The sequence below is a fragment of the Bufo gargarizans genome, chromosome 11, assembly GCF_014858855.1.
Source record: "Bufo gargarizans isolate SCDJY-AF-19 chromosome 11, ASM1485885v1, whole genome shotgun sequence".
Classification (NCBI taxonomy): domain Eukaryota; kingdom Metazoa; phylum Chordata; class Amphibia; order Anura; family Bufonidae; genus Bufo; species Bufo gargarizans.
Genome location: NC_058090.1, coordinates 31,429,283 through 31,450,829, shown reverse-complemented (window position 1 = coordinate 31,450,829; position 21,547 = coordinate 31,429,283). Strand labels below are relative to the sequence as shown.

Here is a 21,547-nt window from a genome sequence, read left to right as displayed (position 1 = left end):
GTTTTTTTTGTTACCAATGTTTTGTTCATTAGTTGACCTACTTTTATCCTTTTTCAAAGCAAGACATTTTTCAGTCGTTCCCTCACATCCCACCCCCACCCCAAAAGATAAATAAATACACTGTGCAAATTTGGCCATGTAGCGACCCTTAAGCTACCAACAAATAGTAATTGTCCAGTCCTTATCCATATGAAATATCCCCTCATGAGCAGATCTCTGGGAGGAACTGACCAGCTAGGTCCTAGTATTAGATGGTGTCCATCGAAGTGGAGTCCGCCAAGGTTGTATTTTTTTTTTCGGTTGCAGTTCTCAAGTACCTCCAAACAGGTCGGGATTTCCTTAGCGTTTCACAAGCCATATAGGCACTGCCACAGGGGTTCCCTCCCAACTCATGACCCGTTGGGGGATATTTGAGGACCACAATTGAGATTTGTTGGTAGCGCTCTTTGCAGCGGCTGTCCACTTAAGCTAATAGGGGAGAGGGGCGCACAATGCCCTCAAATTGGTCATGAACAAATTCCGATACTGTACTATGAGAAGTCTAGCGCTATGATAAAAGATGGAGTAGCCAAGAATATTCTCAGCTGCTCATTTGAGCATTAGCTTTCCTCTTGTAATTTTTAGAGCAAATTTTCTATTTTTGTAGACCTGCAAATCCCAGGACAAGTGATTGCTTGACATTTAATAAAAGCCGGCTTATAATCACTGCGGTGGCCTGCCTTTACCTATTGTAGATAACCCTTTTTAAAATCTTGGTTACCTGCCAGAATTTTCTGTAGTGTACTTTGGCAAATGAATGCCAATTTTGTAGTATATAGCCCAGCAATTGTTCTATCTACTCTGCCATTCTTTGAGTTCTCCAGAAAGCTGGGCTAGATGCAACACTAACAGATTTCCATGCGTTTCTCTGTGAGCTTCACTATCCAAAACCGCATTTGGTACTTGTGGTTTTTGGTGCCGATTTAATGGAGTTTTGTCACAGATTGCATTTAGAAGGGTGGAATTCGCGCTGAAACAAATGACATGCTGCAGATTTCAAAATCCACACGGCAGGGTCAATTTCTGCATGGAAAAAAAGTGTACATGAGATTGTGAAATCTCATACACTTTGCTGGTACTGTATTGCACTGCGTCTTTTTCCGCATGAGAATCTGCACAAAATAAAAAACAGGCACAATCTGCAATGTGTGCAGTTAGCCTTAGGGTGTATCCTACGGCAGTGTAGTTTAGGCCTCATGCACACGACTGTATCCAGGTTGCGGACCGCAAATGGTGGATCTGCAAAACACGGATACCGGCCGACAACGGACAAGTAAAGGACATGTTCTGACTTTTTTGTGGGGCCTGTGGAATGGACATAGGATGCGGAGAGAATATGGTGTGCTGTCCGCATCTTTTGTGGCCCCATTAAATTTTGTGGGTCGGGTGCAGACCAAACCTACGATTGTGAGGCCTTATGCAGATTTGTGTGCAGTTTTCACTGCATTTCCCCACCAAATCTGCATGTGTTACTTGCAGATTTGCCCCAGATCTCACTCTCTGCATTGCAAAGGGTGAAATCTACGCTGAAAATCCGCACAAACAATTGACATGCTGCAGGCATCAAAATCTGCACCACAGGTCAATTTCTGCACCATGTAAATGAGATTTAGAAAATCTGCTTTGGTGGTACTGTATTATGCTATAGATTTTCTGTATAAAAATCCACCCGTAATATACACCAAGTGCCTATACGCTTAAGTTACATGGACACTTATAGCCTAGCTGATGTGGGGTCAGGGCCATGCATCCATTGAGGCAGGTAGTTCTGGCTACAATTGTATGGACAGCACACATTGGGGTCTGTACAATTCTGGGGATTTTATACAGCCATAGGTGACTCAAGTGAGGGTCTTCCCTTTGCCCAATGTACGGGCAGTGCGAGCACCTATGGATGAGAACAAGTGCATGGGCTCTCATTTGCACCCGCCTGATTACTCAGGCCCATGCATACAGAATGCTGGAGGAATGATCGCTGCTGCAGTCATTCACTTCTGTTCATTATCAGCTGCACATCCCTGATTATACAGGAAGATGTGCTGCCGATAATTGGGCACCTTTCATCCTGATAAAACAAGTAATTGTAAGGGATTAGATAAACATGGTTCCTTTTTCTTTTTTTAATACATCTGTCTATAAGGTGTGTCAGGTATTGCAGCTCAAGTCCATGAAGCTGAGAAGCAATACCGTACACAACCTGTATACAAGGGTGGCGCTGTTTTTTGGAAGAAGGCAGCCATATTTCTTTTTACTGCAAAGCCCCTTTTAATGTCCATTTTTCACATGCATATCCTTTCGACCACCGTGAGTAGCTCTGTGGGTACATTTCTGTATAGTGTCAGTTCACAACCGTGTGTCTTGATTATAAAGTTACCCCGGTCAATAATGATGATGTAGGTGTAGTGCTGGCACACACAGATAAGACATCTAACGCATCGCATTGTGTTGGGTTTCAATGTCTAGTCCCAGTGAAATCTATAGAAATGACACTGACAAGGCAGGCATCGGGTATAAGTAAAAATCTTTTATGTAACATATTTAATTGCCGCTCCTCTGTCGAGCAGGCTAGATTTGAACAAGTTACCTATATACAAAATAAATGCACATTGTGTGCAGATTTCTTTTCCATTCCCCTGCGTGTCGCAGTTTCAATAATTCAAATAGCTTATAAATAAATAAAATAAGATTAAACTCTACAAGCATTCCTTCGGTTGGAGTGTCGGCGGCCCCCGCGTTACATTCCATACAGTTCATAGGAACGACTAACCCTTGTTCAGTGTGTGGCAGGACAACCAGGGTGGAGTAGAAACGGGCTGATCGTGTCAAAGAGGGGCGTCGGTGTGCTTTGAGCAGTAGTCAGGGGGTGAAATGCGTCATGCATAAAAGATCAGCTCTGGAATCTGCCCCCCTTGTACCCCGGTCCCGTTGGTACTGTCTGATGAGCACTGAAACTGGAAAGTCACTTTTCCGCACTGTACTTCCGTCATGCCCTCTTGCCCAAAGTAACTAAGCTCGTTGCCATCCAAGATGGCACTGACGGTGTAAAACGTGTCCTGCTCCACCTGCACAGGGTGCTCAAACCAGACCGAAAACGTGTTACTAGAACCATCGGAGACAAATTTAGTCAGGTTTTGAGCAAGGACCACCCCTTGCCTTTTGAGTTCAATTTTGACACTGTATTCTGCTTTGCCGCAGCTCGATCCATAGAGCCCAAGTCCCGCTATAAATATCCTTTTGTCTACCGCAAACTGGATGCTGTCACAACGTCCCCTGTACCTCCACTGGTTGCTGCGGTAGGCCGACGACTGGAATCTGTGGCATCTCTGAGGAGCGAGACCCTTCCTTTTAACGAGAGGGAACTCCAGCTGGGGTTTGTTGGCCGCCGTGTACCACAAGAATATACTGCGCGTCTCCTCCAAGGTTAAAATGTCCGACTGGGCAGCCCCATTGGCAAATTCCTCTAAAGTCATGGTTGGAATCCGTACCAAGTACAAGGCTTTTCCCAGTACATTCCTTTTGCTTGCAGGTGTCACCGGCAGGCCTTGTCGTTTGCACTCGGCCTCTGCCCAATTCAAGATGGCTTCAAAGACGACGTCTTCTTTAGTGTTTAGCGTTTCCCGTGTCACGATAATCTCTAGGGTCGGCAGATCGATTTCACAGAAGCCTTCTGACTTCAGTGCCAGTTCAGCCTGCGCATCGATCACTTCCCAGCAGCGCAACGTCAGATCTGGCTCCTCGAAGAGGCGGCTTTGAGAAAGTAAGACACATGCATTTTTGGCCTCTAAGCTTGTCTCAAGAAAGTTAACACAGGCCTTGGCTAGTGCGGGTACAATATACTTCTTGGCAGCATACAGCGTGGCAAGGACTGTGTCTGCTTCCAGGTCAATCTCGTCACTGTATAAGTACCTAAGGGAAGAGAGCAGAATTGAGCCAAAATCGAACATCTGTCTCATACAAATCCACAGCAAGTTGGAAACATTCGCTCAAAAAGCCGTACATGTGGCCCATTCCCATCCACAGCAAGATGGAAACATTCTCTCAAAAAAGTAGTTAATCTGACCCATTCAGAACCACAGCAAGTTGGAAAAATTTGCTCAAAAAGTCGTTCATCTGGCCCATACAGATCCACAGCAAGTCTGAAACATTCGCTCAAAAAGCCGTATATCTGGCCCAAACAGATCCACAGCAAGATGGAAACATTCGCTCAAAAATCCGTATATCTGGCCCATACAGATCCACAGCAAGATGGAAACATTCGCTCAAAAAGCCGTATATCTGGCCCATACAGATCCACAGCAAGATGGAAACATTCGCTCAAAAAGCCGTATATCTGGCCCATACAGATCCACAGCAAGATGGAAATATTCGCTCAAAAATCCGTATATCTGGCCCATACAAATTCACAGCAAGATGGAAACATTCGGCCAAAAAGTACCCAACTCTAAAAATACATTATAGGTGGATTTTTTATTTTTTTTGCTTTAGTTTCCAGAACCAGCCGTATTCCTCGCATAATAAGGAGCCAAAGCTTTTGTGGTTTTTTACAGGGGGCTATTCTACCAACCGTTTTAAAATCCATTAATGCCAGTCAGAATATGCATATTTTATAAGCTTTTATGTTTGCTGCTGCATTTATTTTCCAATTCTTTAATGACCCCACTTACTTTAAAAGGATTAAAAAAGCAGCAGGTTCCACGTCGGGGATATGGATTTCGGATTTGACCTCGGCTAGATCTCCATAAAACATGGCATAAAACACAGAGCTCCCGACGGCCAAAATATACTGGGGAGAAAAAATAATTGTAATGTTGCAAATTGTAAAAAAAAACACCTTTCTTTTTTATTTATTTTTATTTTGGGGGGGGGGGGGGGGTTCAAACTTACCTTGTGAGCAGGGACTTTCTTGCAGGCCCCAGATGGCCCCACCACGAAGTGTACATCAGCCATTAGCTCGTTGTTGAACATCAATGCATTCCTAAAGGGAGAATACGCACACATATTTAGCTGGGAGAATTCGACAAGAATACGCTAGTCTAAATCCAACTACAAAGGCTGACGTGTGTCTCACTGAGGTGGCCTTCTCTTTAAACGCCAACGACGGGATGAAAGAGATGACACATCCCTTTTCACAGGCGTACAAGGAAGGTCTGCTAATTTTAATCAGGTTTTTCTAGCAGCGTCGATTTCGGCTCTTGTCAAATTTAGCTGCAGCCTGTTTGTCTCCTACAGACTTGTCAGCCCTCGTACCAGTCTTATATGGGATAATCATGGTAATCTGAGGGATTTTCCCGAGGATTCATAGAAATTCTCGCTGGCTTTACTTGAGATTACTGGAAATAAAATAAAAAAGAACAAAGCTTTTCCTGGAAAGCAGTTTTTAAAATGCAGCCCTGATCTAGAGGGACAGGGGGAACCGATCACACCAGAGAAATGATGCTATCATTTGTTTTAGTTTTTTTGCAAGCATGGTTTTAAAAAACGAAACACAAACTGCCAATCTGCATGTGAGCAAAACCTACCCTTCCATGGCTGGTAATGTCTTATGTACCATTGCATGCAGTGCAAGAACATGGTCAGAGAAATGTACTCCTAGTGTGACCACACTCATTTTATGCAGTACATAAAAGGGTAATCAATTACGACCCATAGTGTGCACAGCTCCCCAATAGCCATCTTAAGACCCCCTGCAGTATTCACATGCACATGCCTGGAAGGCGGATAAAAAAATAAATATTTTTTTTTTTTTATAAATCAATGGCCGCACAACGATCCTCACTGTCAAGACTACACATGGCCAGAAAATCCATCTCCTTAAATTTTCCCTATCGGAGAATGGTCGCAGTGTGTGTGTGTCATAGTATTGCAGAAAGAGCTCTACCTGCGTGGTCTGACCCAGTGCTGTTCTGGTTGGTCCTGACAGCTCTGCAGTGAGGGATCCCCCCTATCTATCTCAGTGTCCTGTTCCTGCTGATGCTCCTTGCAGATTAGCAATGGCTCGGTGCATGAGCTGCCTGCTAACTCAGTGCAGGGCTGGTGGGGGATGCCTGTCAGCCTCATACGTGGTGATTACAGACCAACGGTGCAGCTTGTGTAGGGGCTGTTTGCATTGGCCGGAGATTAGCGCAGTCAGATTGAAGAATATTGTTTCTGTTGCTCCTCTTGATTGCCCGTTACAATGCAGGGTCGGCGCGAGCTGCTTTCCAACCTAATCACTCCCGTCCATTATTTGATATGGCAGTGGATCAATGCATTCATGTGGTGCGCTGACCTCGGCGTTGGGCACTTGTACAAAGACTAATATATATATATATATCTACAGGAGTACAGTCTATATAACATCTGTGATATTGGCCCCAGGTTATACTGGATGTTTGCTGTACCCCTCTTTTTTCGGTTGGTCTAGGATAAGTTTGATGTTCACTTGCTTAACCCCTATTTTTTTCCTGTACCCCTATTTTGGGATGGTCTAGGATAGGTTATGTGGCTGCAGTTTGTTCACTTGCTTTATGTTTGCAGCGTCAGTATGTGATCCTCCTGTGACTGCAGCATTAGGGTTTAGTACCCCTGTGATTGCAGTGCCAGGATTGGGTACCCCAGTGTCAATATGTCCACCTAAGTGTCAGGATGTAAATTTCACGTTTGCCGTGTCCCAAGGATAAGCCCTGTAAACCCCGTCAGTTACCATCTGCTAGCAGCGTCAGTATGTGATGCCCCTGCGATTATTAGTCAGGCTTGTATACCCCAGTGACTGCACCGTCATTAGTGTTCATGGTTGCTGCACCAAGCCCTGTAACCTCTGTGCGTGCAGTGCCAGGCTCTGCTGCCATTGACTACTGTGGTGGGTACTCCTGGTAATCCCTGGACTTCAATTTATGATTACGGTACCCTATCACTGCCCCAAAAAGTTACGGCCCCCCACGGATTTGCACATTCATTGCCATAAGCTCTTCTATGATTTACGTAGGGCTTCCAGGACAGCTGTAGGGGGCACTGTGCGCTCACCTCTCCCTCAGGGTCGGGTGGAAGGACTGCCAGTTGGTACTCTCGACGTTGTTGTTGTTCAGGTTCTGTAGTTGCGGCGGCGGCGGTGCACTCTGCTGGATCTGGAGGGCGTTTTTCTTGGCGGTGACCGCAGCAGCGTTATTACTGTTGGCGATATTCGTGTTTGCACTAGCAGGGTAAAGCTCTGCAGCCATCTTCCTCTTGAGAGCCAGGGGCACTATCTCATAGCATGCTTGCACCTTGCTGTTAGCCCGGGCGCTCTTTTTAGACTTCTTTAAGGTCTCTGGAAGCAGAAGAAAGAAAGTCAAACACTTCATGATCCTGCCATTCAGGCAACCTGGGTCTAGTGGCATGGGCAAGGGAGAAAACTAGAAAGAGCTCCTCTTTTGTAAGCATCAGTCACAATCGCTGTGATTTAACTTCCAAAGTCACCAGGATTAATTTGTCCGTAAGCAGAGACCAAGGGGGAATAAAAAAAACAAAAACACCATGCAGTTATGTAATCAACCTCCGTGACGTGTATGCCAGTGCAATCCACGGATAGCAATCACAAGTTGCGGCACCCATAGGGGAAAGTAAACCAAATGCCCGGTTACCAGCTGCGGTCTAGGATAGATCCAGGGCTCCTCTAGGTGTAGCAAGCAGAAGTTTCTTGCACGCCGTCTATTCCTTGGCTGTGGTCTGCTTGCCCAGCACTCATTATAAGGATGGTTAGGTTGCCAGGGTGGGTGCACCAGCTGCCGGTGGCGCTGCTTTTGTGTATGCTGGCGTATGCATAGCACAGGGAATAGGAGACAAGAATAGAGAAAGGCGCCTCCTCCTCCCCCTTCTCTCCAGTGTGTGCTGCTGGCTTGAGGCTCTACGTGTAGAAGTGGAGAGAACTGGGCAAGGCTTGAGCTCAAATAGCAAGCTGGGGCTGCCTACGTCACCACCCTGGAAGCCAATCGCAGGGCAGGGTCCTTGCCATTCACAGCAGCAGCCTTTGCACCAACAAGCCCCTGTGTGTGCAGCTTAGCCTGGGAGAGAGGTGGGAGGACTCTCTAAAGCCCCCCTCCTTCCTTCATCAGACAATATGTCATTCTTCTGTCCTCCCACCCAAAAGCCCTGATCATCAATCCAAGTGCACAGGATAAACCCATAAAAAAAGAGAGGCGATGCACTGTACTGCATGGACAGAGAAGAGGAGCTGCACGCAGACATGGTGCCCACTGAGAAGTAAAGTCAGTCCCACCGAAAAGTGACTATGTGGGGTACACTTTATTACATGCACCAAGTCAGGGGGTGCAGGACGGAGCACCCTGCACTATGGGAACCAAGGGAAATCTAGCAAAAGTTAACCCTATGCACACTGGACAAAATGGGTGTTGGGGAAGACCCCCTGAGAGCAGGGGTGCATCTTATTACATGCACATAGCCGGGGTTGCAGGCTGAGCTGCTTTAGCTAGTGCAGAATTGAGCAGCAGGGAAAGCTCTAGCAAAGGGAAGCCAAATAGGAAACCGACCATGATACATGTTACAATGTAAGGGCAGGGATGAAAGTTTGCTTAGAAACATGTAGCAATGAATGCAAGTTTGCAAAGCCTGCATCAGGTAAGAGAGTCCCCCTCCCCTACAAACACACCATCTGGTGGGAGAAGGACTCGATTGAGCATTGTCTGCAAACCCCAGGATGGTATAGACCGTATATAAGGGATGCCAGGGGGTGCAGCATTGCATAGAGCATGCCCACATCTGTCAGTGTACCTTTATGGGGCCAGGAGCTTCTTTCTCCATCCACACACACGGGCAGGAAAGTTTGCAGAGCAGGGAACGTCCATGGAGTGCGGAGCCATGATTGTGAGGATGGCAGGCAGGCTGAGAGGGGCGGGCTCCAGGAAGCAGCTCCTTCCTTCTCTGCACACATCTGGGATGGACCATTCCTCTAGTGACCAATAGAGGGCGCCCGGACATTCACTAGAGGTCTCATGCCAGCAGTATGATGGCTGAAAAATCCAAACCTGGAGAACCTGAGGCTCCTAAATGCACACAGGCTCAGCCGGTTAGCCCAGACAGATAGTATGTTTATTTGTGTAAATATTTAGTCTATTGGTTTATTTATTTTTTATTCTATTTGTTTACAACAAATTAATAAATAAGTCAATGAAACGCAAGTTTTCGCCTTCAATCAAGTTCTAAAATAAAAATTTGCCGTGTTTTTGACAGAAAAACAGTATGGCTGCCATTATCGTCTCTTGAAAGATAGTCACCCAGCTTTGCCAAGTTTCTGAATGTCGCATGTGCATTTAACGGTGATAAGATAAGGTTTTCTATCCGATCCTCTGCTGGGGTTTATGAAAAAATATTAACAGCGAAGGCAATACCGACATAAAAATGAGACCATGGGTCCCGGAGCAACACCTGTCCTGCATATTTAACCAGGAAAAATTAGTTTTAAAGAATTAGAAATAAAATCAGAAAATCTATATGTTATGTATAGACATGAGACTTGTTGGATCCAGCCCACAAGAACACACAGCACAGAATACAAAGCAGCCGTCAGTCTTCTGTCAGTTTAAAAATTAGTTTAATTCATCTGTTGATCGTTTTTCTATGGAAAGTGAGGTGACTATAGGGGCCAGATTGTCGCATGGAATATTTTCCTAGCATGATAATCTGCGGCAGAGTTTAGCCCATGTATTCCATTGGGGTAAGATAAATCTGCAAGGCATGCGTGGTTAAAACTTTCATTGGTAATTGCTTTCCGCAGCGTTCTCAGTATGCATTGCAGACAGTGTCAGACTGAAGTCCCTTGGGCCCACCAGGGGAAACTATTCTGGGGGCCCACACACTGTTTTATTAGGAGTCCATTAGTGTCCGAGCTTGGGCCCACCGGAGGATCCTCTGGTACTGTGGTGGGCCAGTCCCACCCTGAGGCTATATAATTTCATTATAGACTTAATTGCTATTTGAAACCTGCAGTAAATAGGCCTTGAAATCTGCAACATTAATTTTGCGCTCAGTTTTTGTAATGTTGTGAATTTTGTCAAATTTTTATGCCACATGTGAATGCAGCCCAAGTGTCACTCAGCTTTTCTCACATCCTAAAGAGCATATTTATCTATCTATCCATCCATCCATCCATCCATCCATCATGCCCTTCAGGACTGTAGGGATGGTGGGAGCTGTAAGGACGGCCATGTTCACTGACCTGCATGATAACTCTTGCTTCCCGCTGTCACTGCATTTATGCAAATTTCTAATTTCGGTCCTAAATCTAGCCCTGGTGGTATTCTCTAGCACTGGGGGATTTCTGCTCCTATTGCACTTGCACTGACATCATATTGTAGAGAACTGCATGCCATTTGCAGGTCCAGATAATACCTTCAGTGTTAAAGGGTCCACAGTGAATTGCAGGCGACCCCCACTACTGACAAGAGGCAGTGCAGCATTAAATATTTCATGCCATATAATGTCTTCCACCCCCTACAATGCTGCTGCAGTTCAGTAGCCTTGATAATCCTAGCATGGTGTGCAATGGCTTCAGTACTCATCTGTGCTTAAATAGGTCAATTAAAAGACAAAAAAAAATGGCAAGACCTGATAAGAAGCGAGATCAGAGAGATACGGCATAGATCATCGGTCGGGTCTCACTGTGCATTCTCTGCAAGTCACTGTCATGGAGGAAACAGGGCAGAAACAGAGGGATCAATAGAAGCGGGAAGACTGAGCAGATTGATCATTGAACACTGTGGGTTTATTATTTGCAGCTGTTAAATGCATCCAAATATTCCTCTATTCTGGGGTCACCAGAGGGATCTTGGCCGATGAAACCGAAAGACGTTAAAATGTACATTGATTTGTAAATCCAGCAATTTTGCAAAAACTGAACCAAAAATGTGATTGGACGACAAAAATCTACCATAGCAGCTGCGGAAATCTGGAGGTTTTGGCCGACTTTGATCTAACTTGTATGGCCATCTTTCCTGACTCTTGGGGCTCATGCACACAACCGCGCCGTGTTTTGCGTATCCGCAAAACACAGATGCCGCCAGTGTCCGTTCCTTAACTTGCGTAACGGGTCGCTCATAATAGATATGCCTGTCCTTTTACGCAATAGGACAAGAATAGGACATGTTCTATTATTCTTTTTTTTTTTGTGGCCCCACAGATCGGAGCAACGGATGCGGGCAGCACACTGAGTGCTGTCCACATCATTTGTGGCCCCATTGAAGTGAATGGGTCGCATCTGAATCGCAAAAAATGCGGCTCGGATGCGGAAGCAAACAACGTTCGTGTGCATGAGCCCTTATAGAGGACCCGTCCCCTCTCCTCACATGTCTGTTGTAGTAACTACTTGCATTCTCCATGTAATGACAATTCCGGAGCATCTATTCTTACGATTCTGTGTATTTCCATTCCTCTAATATTGCTTCTAGAAGTTTATGAGCGAATTACTAGCAGTCAGCAATGAAAGTCCAGCTGGGTGTTGCTGCAAAGTCTGACACTATGCAATCAGTGCTAACTGTGCAGGGACACACCCTCCACTGGTAACACCCATTTGGACCTTCATTACAAAATGCTAGCAATTCATTTATAACTTCTAGCAGGAATAATAAAGGAATGGTGCAACATAGAACCATAAGAATAGACGCTCCAGAGTTGCTATTACATGGGGCGTACAAGTAGTTGCCAAAACAGACAAGTCAGGAGAGGGGACCGCTCCTCTTTAAGGTCTACATGTTTAGTGGTTGTCATCACTGGGTATTTAACCCCTGTGATGCTGGCCACGTCCACAAAGCTCTGCTCACCCATCACAGCTACATTGGGAGTATTTGCCTGAAGATGGAAGACTCCAACTTATGCCACTGTATAGGCATATATCCCCCATAGTGCGCCCCAAAAATGATGTATGGAACAGTATAGAGTTTTATATGGGAGGCTGCTTTTATATACAGTGAAGAGGTACCAGCCCAGTGAGGACCAGACCCCACTCTACAGCTTCTGTTAGGTGGACGGAGCCTGATGGATATGTCTATTGATGTGACATATGATACGCTGATATCTGCTTGATACATGGGACGGTTCATTGCTGGGATAATTAGTGTTTTTTTTTTTCTTTTTACACTAATTGTCTTAAATAAGAGACACATGAGCCCTGGTGTAAAATCTCAGCTGGTGTCCTATGAACTCCCCCCTGTCATGACCCCATCCTTATGCCAAATTATCCATGCTTGTCAAGAATAGACAGTGAAGATTACATATGGTGTACAGTAATGGGGGGGGTTGGTACCTACACAGGAGGCCACTTACAGTTTTCTTTAACTGCGTCTATCCTGGCTGCTTCATCAACTCCATTTGACAGCCGGAAAGATTCATCTTTTCTGATTTATTAACACTGTTGTGTAATATCATTGGACACTGATGAGAATTTTCACATTTTGCCCACTGTAAGTTATAGCCGCACCCAAACATTGACCATAGTCCTCATACTACTCAGAAGGCCCAGCCACCCCAGTAAAGATGAGCAGTGAAATATGGGATGATGCCGAGTAAAACTTGGTTCACAAGCCCCACTATTATGGCTTTATGCAGCAGTCCGTCAGATAGAGATAGTAAAGAGGAAAAAAAACCTCCCAGGCTGTGAGCTGTGCGCTGCGATTGGCCAGGAGAAGGAGACGCCCACAGGACAAGGGAAGACCCGCCTACTATAACTTAAGGAGCAAAGGTACCGGAGCCTATAACGGGAGAACGGAGCGGCACCCGGGGATAATAGTAAGTGCAGTGAGATCCCCGGGCGCCGCTCTATATGGCAGCATACTTAGTTCACATAGTTTATACAAGTGAAAGGTCCTCTTAAGCTCTTCTGAAAACCAGAGGAATTTTTGATATTCTAGTATATTGGATGAAAATTTGTGTTCTGTAAGCCTTGCCTACCCAATGCATATGGTGGTGCCAGACAGCGCATGCGCTGAGATGTCCATAGAATGGCAGCTGTTTCAATGCTATCAAAGTCTAGGCACATTTAGGGTAACGAAAATTATGTGCGTTTTTTTTCCCCCCTGTGTGGATTTGTGTGCAGAAGAACTGCAGTGTAATACAGTGCCAGCAAAGTGAATGAGATCTGATAAATCTCATGTGCGCTTTGCTTTTTTCTTCTGTGCGGGTTTGGAGTCTGCAGCTTGTCAGTTGCGATTCTGCACCTTCTATATAGTGGTTTTCCCCATAGACTCCAATGGGGTTGCTAACGTAAACAGAAAATCCGCACCCAAAGCCACATAAAAAACATAGGCCACCTGCACACGTGGAATGCATGCAGTTTTTTCGCGCAGACAAACCACAGCATAATAAAGTACCAGCAAAATGTATAAGATTAAACACATTTTATGTTCACTTTTGTGTGTAAATTGACCTCTCGTGCGGATTTCAAAATCCAAAACACTTCAATTATGTTTGTGGTTTTACCTGCGGATTTCACACTTTTTCAAATCCGCACAAAAAAAAAAAACTACTGCTATTCGGTATTGCGTTTTTTTGTGCAGTTTGGGTGCAGAAACAGGGAGAAATCCTCCTGGAAATTCATGCGGACCCGGTGTGCAGGTACCCTTAGGCTGCATGCACACAATTGTATTTTTCATCCGTGCGCTATCAGCATTTTTTATTTTATTTTTTTAGATAGCACACCGACCCATCCATTTCTTTGGTGGAATGGACACATTTGTATGTGGAGCCATGCTGCCGTTCTGCAAATTATGGGGCAGGTCCTATTCCGTTCCATCTTACAGACAAGAATATCCCTTTCTATTAATGGGGATGAGAAAAATATGGAATGCAGACAGAAGGTATCCGTATTTTGAGTATCCGTGCCATGGAAATATTCTGGTGCATGTGGATGGAGTCACAGCAGTCCATGAAACTGTTGCTTACAATGCAAAAACCTACCTTGCTGTTTTATTTAGGGCATATTTACAAGGCAGTGCAGTTTCTGCGCTGAAAATCTGGACAAAGTCGGCACCGCAGGTCAGTTTCCGCACGGAAAATGTTTGCACTGAGTTTTTGAAAATCTCATCCGCTTGGCTGCATTATGCTGCGGATTTTCTGCACGAAAAACCTTGTTGAAAATCCACCTGTAATACACACCGTGTGCATGTACCCTACCAGAGGCATTAAATATTGCACCATGCGTGATGATATTTGAAGGAAATATCTTTAACTTTCTGCAGTTTTTGCTGTATCCAACTTGTGTGTTCTTCCCCATAACTCTGCCTTTTGCAACCATAACGCTAACTTGGCTTTAGTCTGGGAAGGGTCTGTGATGGCGCTCGCCCGGCATCCTGCAAGGACAATGAAAGTCACAGTGCAGCCTGAAAGTAATTTCCTCCTCCATCCTGTGGTGCCTGAAAAAACAGGAGCACAGATTTTCTTTTACATGAAACTTCCCCAGTCTCCTTGCTTTGTGTGTTGTGTTTGGGGACACAACCTTCTGAATGTCACTTTTAACCCCCCACCCCCTCAAGGGCCCCTTTAATGGCGTGACGTGTGGTAACATAAACATGCGGCTGATAATGGTATCTTTTATTTGCACAGTGTAATAGCTGATGATATTACAGCCACCGGAGAACAACCTTCCCAGTCTACACTCCACTTCTGTTACTGGCCTCGTGTCATTGACTTATCCTATAGAGAGTAGCCGGTGCAATATTATTGATGCGGTGTCCACCCCCCGTGGATAGTTGATAGTGTCTGTTAAATTATGGAGGTTTGCTGACTAAAAAAAAAAACCAGGGAAATTGCTGTACCGTAGGCTTATTCCCTTAAAGGGGTCATGAAGACAGCCTTTGTCCATATGACCTACAAGGACATACGGTAGGCATAGAAGAGGGTCTACTGCTCAGAACCCCCCTCTATGGAGAGTCACTGTGTAGGGGCGGCTCCCACTTGAGCTGACCCTTTATTTGCCCGGATTCCCATTCATCTAAATTGCCACCATGTAATTCTACTTTACCCCTGTGGTGGCCGCTGCGGGGACAACGCCGGTCAGGTAGCTGGTTCTTCCACCAAAATCAGTAGCTTGCCAGGAGTGGGACAAGGGGGATCAATTGATTGCCCTGGTGATCATTATTTTGTGTATTTCTTTTTATTAAATGGTTCCTGAAGTTGCGTGCTGCCCGATTCATGGGACTGGCAGGGCTTTTAGTTTTTCAAGAGTTGAATGACCACAGGTTGGAGACCATCTCTCTAAGGGTACGGCCACGTGGTCAGGTTTCCTGATGCAGTGTTGGAGGCCAAGCAGGGGCGTAGCTACAAATTACTGGGCCCCATAGCAAAAAAAATGTATGCCCGCCCCCCTCCCGGATCTCCTACCCCCACATACCTCTCAGAGCTCCCACCCCTTCCAGAGCTCCCACCCAAACACCCCTCCAGGACCTCCCACACCCATCCTAAATCTCCCACCGCCAGTCCCCAGATATAATGGTCCAGACATCAAGTGTCCTGCTCCTCCCTCCTGCCTATATAATGGTCCAGACCTACAGGTTCCTGCTTCCCCCTACTCCCCATATATAATGGTCCAGACCTCCAGGATCCTGATTCCCCCTACTCCCCATATATAATGGTCCAGACCTCCAGGGTCCTGCTCCCCCCTAAATAGAATGGTCCAGACCTCCAGTGTCCTGTTCCCCCCTATATAATGGTCCAGACCTCCAGTGTCCTGTTCCCCCCTATATAATGGTCCAGACCTCCAGGGTCCTGCTCCCCCCTCCTCCCCAGATATAATGGTCCAGGACTCCAGAGTAAGTTTTACTAGTTTACGAGTCAGCCAGCCCTCACCTCACAGCCACTTGAACGTCTGCGTGCCCACACTCCAGCAGCGCTGCCAGGCCCAGCAGCACGCAGCTTCGCTGTACGCTCCGCCTCTTCTACTTCCGGCCAGTAGGACTGCCGCCCAGACTGGGAGCGGGACCACTCCCTCTCCTCATTGCAGGTACGCCTTCTTGCCTCCGGCCGCCCCCTATCGCGCCGCCCACAGCCTGCAGGCCCTGCAGATAGCGCTTTCTCGGTCTGTCCTGGAGGGGCCTGCGACCCCTGTAGCTACGCCACATAAATAAAAAGTCCTCAGCCGGCGGCCCGGGCCCCGGGTGGCATAGGGCCCCATAGCCATTGCTATGGCGATCCCTACGCCCATGCTCCGAATATCTCATTCCACACAGCAGGGTCCAGAAGGATTGAATTCCCCCGCTCGGCTCCGTGTCACCTTCACGCTGTATAATTACAGTATTTTGTGAGTCTCTGGAATATGGGAGCTGCTCTACGGGAAACCACATGGTTTCACTTCATTCCTATTTTGGGATTTATATGGCTTTGTAAACAGCCATTGTTTGCATAGTCTTTCCTGCCTTTCCCAGAGGTCACAAAAGGGAATCCAGATGTCTTATCACTAGCTTGTTGCCCTGCGCAGGGTTAATGGTTTCTTCAAAAAGGTTATAAAGTAATAATCTTTATATGATGTAAAAGTAAGATAACGTGTCCCCACAATCCTGTGCTCAACACTAGGGAAGTTCTGGAGAACGTCTTCCACCCCCCACCCCCGGTTTCTTGGACAGGACTTTGAGCATCTGGTAACTACTCCTATCGGGTTGATCACCTTTCATCTCCTTCATGTACCGGTATTATTACCATGGATGTATTGGGATGTTGTTGCACGCTCCGGGGTGATCCACCTGTGCGCCAAGGTGGCCTATCTACATCTCCTCAGACTCTGCCCAGGCCAGTCTGTGTTTAGTTGACCTTGTTATATGGGGCTAAAGGGGTTGTATGATAAGATTAGAAAGACATGGCCGCTTGTTTACCAAAGCAGCGCCCCCTCTTGTCTGGAGGCTGTGTGTGGTATTGCAGCTCAGCTCAACCTGCTTCAAGTCAGTGGGGCAGAGATGCATTGCCAGTGCAGAAAGTTGGCCATGGAGATGTGGTAAGTGCCATCCTCTTCTCCAGCATGGCTGTTTTTTCTTAGACAGAAATGCATGTTGTTACAATGCAGATACCTACCTCTGCCGGGAAATAAAGGATGATAACTGAGCCCCCTCTCCCTCTATGGACCATGACCTGTCTCCATAGGGTGGATTCTGTCAAAATCTGTAGGCTCCACCAAGAAATATGCAATGTCTATGTATAGTCCAAGGCGCTATATACCTCCCAAACTATATACCCCCCTGCCCCCCCCCAATAAACCTTCACAGTCGGCCGAGGAGAGTGGAAAAAGGATCTGGCAACAGCTTATCTCCTGTGAATAGAGAGAATCGAGCATGGTGGAATCCAACATGCTAGATCTGGAGTCAGGACTCCAACATACACATTATATGGTCAGAAGGTGTGGCCAATGTTCTTCTAATGAGTATTGCTTTTTTCGGTCTCTTTCACACGGTCAGTATTTTTGCATCAGTATTTGTAGGCCAAAACCAGGAGTGGGTCCAAAACACCAAAGAGGCACAAATATTTCTATTCAACTTTTTTTCTTGTAGGTTCCACTTCTGGTTTTGCTAACAAATACTGACCGTGTGAAACAGGCCTTAGACTTGTTAAATACCATTATCATTCATTTGTGCCAGTTTTTGGTCATAGAAAAGTCTTCAAAAGTTGGAAGAAAAGTCTTTTCAGCAGTTCTATTATTCCTACAGAGTAGACTGAAAATAGGTGCAAATCTACACCTGCTCCTAGCAGCCATAGTTCACTTTCTGTCTTCAGCGAGATCCGAAATGTGACAGATTTATGAACAGGCTTGCGCTGGTTAATACATTCAACGCGCTTTCCTCCAGTGCACTTTTGTGCGTATGAAACTGCTCAGTAAATGTGAGCCTATGACTCCCAGCATCTATAGCTGTGGATGCACTGGATGAATCGTCCGTCATGAGGCCGTCCGGCTGCTCTTTCAGGTGGAGTTAGTGCTGTCCTTTCATGGAGCCCTGCTGATTCAGTCTCTGCTGCTGTTTAATAGGGAACAATGGGACCGAATATTGCATGTAGCTTTACAGAAGGTGTATGGCCTGCCTCCCTGTAGTAGATGGGGGGAGTGAAATGACAAATAATGGCGGCATGAATCATACAGCAGCCATTTTTATGCAGCACGCAGTATCTGTTCCGTTTCCATATGTAGTGGTCACATTTTGCTCTGTCGCCAACACATGCTCGAATACATTGTTGCTATGCCCATACAATGAAACATAGATATGGTAAATGACACCTATTATGTTGTTATTACGGTCTATATATACCTGCAGAATCGTAGGCTTAAAGGGGTTGGCCACTGTCTGGTTACTGTTGGCCAAGTGTTGTGACATGATTATATGGCACTGACTAATATAGTCTTTGTTGAAATTCTGCACCATTTTCCATATTGCATAAGGTATTCTCCCTTGTTTATAAAGTTATTTCAGCTGTCCATACAGAGGTCCTGTCCATAAGATGGCCGCTGATGGAGGATCATGTGACCAGGTAAATTGCCGCCATGTGATATGTTCAGTGTATCTGAATGGAGAAGACATCACATGGCGGTAATTTACCTGGTCACATGATCCTCCATCAGCGGCCATCTTATGGACAGGACCTCTGTATGGACAGCTGAAATAACTTTGTAAACAAGGGAGAATACCTTATGAAATATGGAAAATGGTGCAGAATTTCAACAAAGACTATATTAGTAAGTGCCATATAATCATGTCACAAACGCATTGGTCAACAGTAACCAGAAAGTGGCCAACCCCTTTTATATTTAAAGTGGTTTTCCAGGAGGTCAGTATGGAGGACCTACAGTGCCTTGCAAAAGTTTTCACCCCCTTTGAATTTTTCCGTATTTTGGTGCCCCACAACCTGGAATTAACATGGATTGTTTGAGAATTTGCATCATGTAATTTACAGAACATGTCCACAACTTTTGAAGATGTTTTTTTTTTTTTTATTGTGAAGCAAACAACAAATAGGACAAAATAACAGAAAAAGTCAATGTTCATAACTATTCACCCCCCTAAAGTCAGTACTTTGTAGAGCCACCTTTTGCAGCAATCACAGCTTCAAGTCGCTTTGGATAAGTCTCTATGAGCAGTCGCCACATCTTACCACTGGGATTTTTGCCCATTCCTCCTTGCAGAACTGCTCCAGCTCCTTCAGGTTGGATTTTTGCGCTTGTGAACAGCAATCTCTAAGTCTGACCACAGACCTTCTATTGGATTGAGATCTGGGCTGTGACTCGGCCATTCCAACACATTTACATGTTTCCCCTTAAACCACTCACGTGTTGCTTTAGCCGTATGTTTGGGGTCATTGTCCTGCTGGAAGGTGAACCTCTGTCATAGCCTCAGATCACACACAGAGTGGTACAGGTTTTGCTCAAGAATATCCCTGTATTTAGCACCATCCATCTTTCCCTCAACTCTGACCAGTTTCCCAGTCCCATCCCCCAGCATGATGCTGCCACCACCAGGTCTCACTGTGGGGATGGTGTTCTTTGGGTGATGGGATGTGTTGGGTTTGCGCCAGACATAGCGTTTTCTTTGATGGCCAAAAAGTCCAATTTTAGTCTCATCAGACCAGAGCACCTTCCTCCATACATTTTGGGAGTCTCCCACATGCCTTTTCCCAAACTCACAACATGCCTTATTGTTTTTAGCTGAAAGTAATGGCTTTCTTCTGGCCACTCTGCCATAAAGCCCAATTCTATGGAGCGTATGGCTTAATGTCGTCCTATGTACAGATACTCCAGTCTCTGCTGTGAAACTCTGCAGCTCCTCCAGGGTTACCTTAGGTCTCTGTGCTGCCTCTCTGATTAATGCCCTCCTTGCCCGGTCCGTGAGTTTTGGTGGGCGGCCGTCTCTTAGCAGGTTTGCTGTTGTGCCTTGTTCTTTCCATTTGGTTATGATAGATTTGATGGTGCTCCTGGGGATCATCAAAGATTTTTTATTTTTTTTATAACCTAACCCTGACTTGTACTTCTCAACAACATTGTCCCTTACTTGTTTGGAGAGTTCCTTGGTCTTCATGGCAGTGTTTGGTTAGTGATGCCTCTTGCTTAGGTGTTGTAGCCTCTGGGACCTTTCAAAAAAGGTGTGTATATGTAATGACAGATCATGTGACACTTAGCTTGCACACAGGTGACCTCATTTCACTAATTATGTGACTTCTGAAGGTAATTGGTTGCATCAGAGCTTTTTATGGGCTTCCTAACAAAGGTGGTGAATACATACGCACATACCAATTTTCTGTTTTCGATTTCTAAACAATAGTTTTATTAATATATTTTTCTCATTTCACTTCATCAACTTAGACTATTGTTCTGATCCATCACATAAAGTTTAGATTAACAAAACATTGAACTTAAGGCTGTAATGTAATACAGGAATAATGGAATACTTTTGCAAGGCACTGTATGTTCAGGATAGGTCATCAATATCTAATCATGGAGGTTCAACTCCTGGAACCCCCACTGATGAGCGTTTTGAAGAGGTTGTGACGCTCTCATAAGCACTCCAGCCTCTTTCTAACCCAGTGACGTTATGTACGTTGGTCACACGGCCTAGCTGCAGCTCAGTGCCAATCAAGTGACTAGGCCTGGGCTGCATTACCTAGCACAGCCACTATACAATGTATGGCGCGGTGCTTGGTAAGCTGTGTAGACGTTGCAGTGCTCGCTAGACCACCATTGGTGGGGTTGCCAACTATTTCAGGCAGCAGTAAGTGTTGGAAACTATATAGCCACTGAACTGTCTGCATACAGCCACCACTAGAGGGAGCTTACTGCATACAGTATTGTTATTTAGTTCAGTCTATGGTAGTTTGCAGTAAGCTCCCCCTAGTGGTGGCTTGTTAGCATTAATGCCATGAAATCTGGAGCTCTGGCCTTTTAAGATATTTTAAGAAATGTATTTGCATGGAATATTGAACTTATTAGATAAGAAAATGACAGACATTAACATGAAATGAAACCTTTCTCTTTCAGACCCCTGTTTATATATTCCTCGATTTGCACATATGCTAGAGTTTGGAGATAAGAACCATGAAGTGTCGATGACGGCGCTGAGGCTGGTCCAGAGGATGAAGAGGGACTGGATGCACACAGGACGGCGGCCGTCTGGGCTTTGTGGTGCCGGTGAGAGTGAATTAATTAGCTTCTAGGGGAGAATATCTTTGTACACACAATTCATACTGCTTGTACACTGCCGGACAGGCCTCGTGCACAGGATCTGGCACGTCTGTGAAGACACCTCATAGTCAAATCCATAGCCTCCATGTTAATCGTTCATAGAAATGCTGGTTCCCAGTATAATTGTGCCACCGTTAAATGAGCAAACCCTTGTTTTTTGGCTGATTGGCATCTCTCATCATAATGTAAGGTTTGTGATTATCGGCAGCACATCTACCTGTGTAATCATGGACGCGCTGCCGATAATCCCAATTGCGGTATTGGTTATTTCTCCCCCATTCAAATAGCATCGGTCTGTGCAATTAGCCAATGCAAACAAGTGCCATTCAGCGATTATCATCG

The 21,547-nt window shown here is 45.6% G+C and overlaps 2 protein-coding genes across 4 annotated transcripts in view; one reads left to right on the top strand and one right to left on the bottom strand.

Moving 5' to 3' along the window:
* BRF1 (BRF1 RNA polymerase III transcription initiation factor subunit) overlaps positions 1-21,547 on the top strand; it is a 266,657-nt gene that overhangs the window by 110,533 nt on the left and 134,577 nt on the right. Inside the window, exon 6 of the mRNA XM_044271525.1 lies at positions 21,002-21,151. Within this exon, the coding sequence (XP_044127460.1) occupies positions 21,002-21,151 (150 nt within the window). The remainder of the gene's footprint in view (positions 1-21,001; positions 21,152-21,547) is intronic.
* BTBD6 (BTB domain containing 6) lies at positions 2,544-8,902 on the bottom strand. 3 transcript variants are annotated; one of them, XM_044271528.1, is made up of 5 exons: positions 8,785-8,902; positions 7,042-7,324; positions 4,924-5,014; positions 4,704-4,822; positions 2,544-3,945 (listed from the first exon to the last, which is right to left on the bottom strand). In XM_044271528.1, the coding sequence occupies exons 2-5, from the start codon at positions 7,233-7,235 to the stop codon at positions 2,913-2,915; spliced, it is 1,437 nt and encodes a 478-aa protein (XP_044127463.1). In that variant the 5' UTR covers positions 7,236-7,324; positions 8,785-8,902; the 3' UTR covers positions 2,544-2,912. The 3 variants fall into 3 exon arrangements, with proteins under 3 accessions (XP_044127463.1, XP_044127462.1, XP_044127461.1); XM_044271527.1 differs by lacking the exon at positions 8,785-8,902 and adding an exon at positions 7,638-7,923; XM_044271526.1 differs by lacking the exon at positions 8,785-8,902 and having other exon boundaries at positions 7,042-7,923.

What these genes read in the sequence shown, in the direction of transcription:
- BTBD6 (XM_044271526.1), bottom strand. Translation starts at nt 7,394, where the DNA reads ATGCCACTAGACCCAGGTTGCCTGAATGGCAGGATCATGAAGTGTTTG. An exon ending in CACCCGACCCTGAGGGAGAG is followed by an intron (nt 5,015 to 7,041) that starts GTGAGCGCACAG and finishes TTCTCCCTTTAG; the next exon opens with GAATGCATTGATGTTCAACA. An exon ending in GCTTTTTTAATCCTTTTAAA is followed by an intron (nt 3,946 to 4,703) that starts GTAAGTGGGGTC and finishes CTCTTCCCTTAG; the next exon opens with GTACTTATACAGTGACGAGA.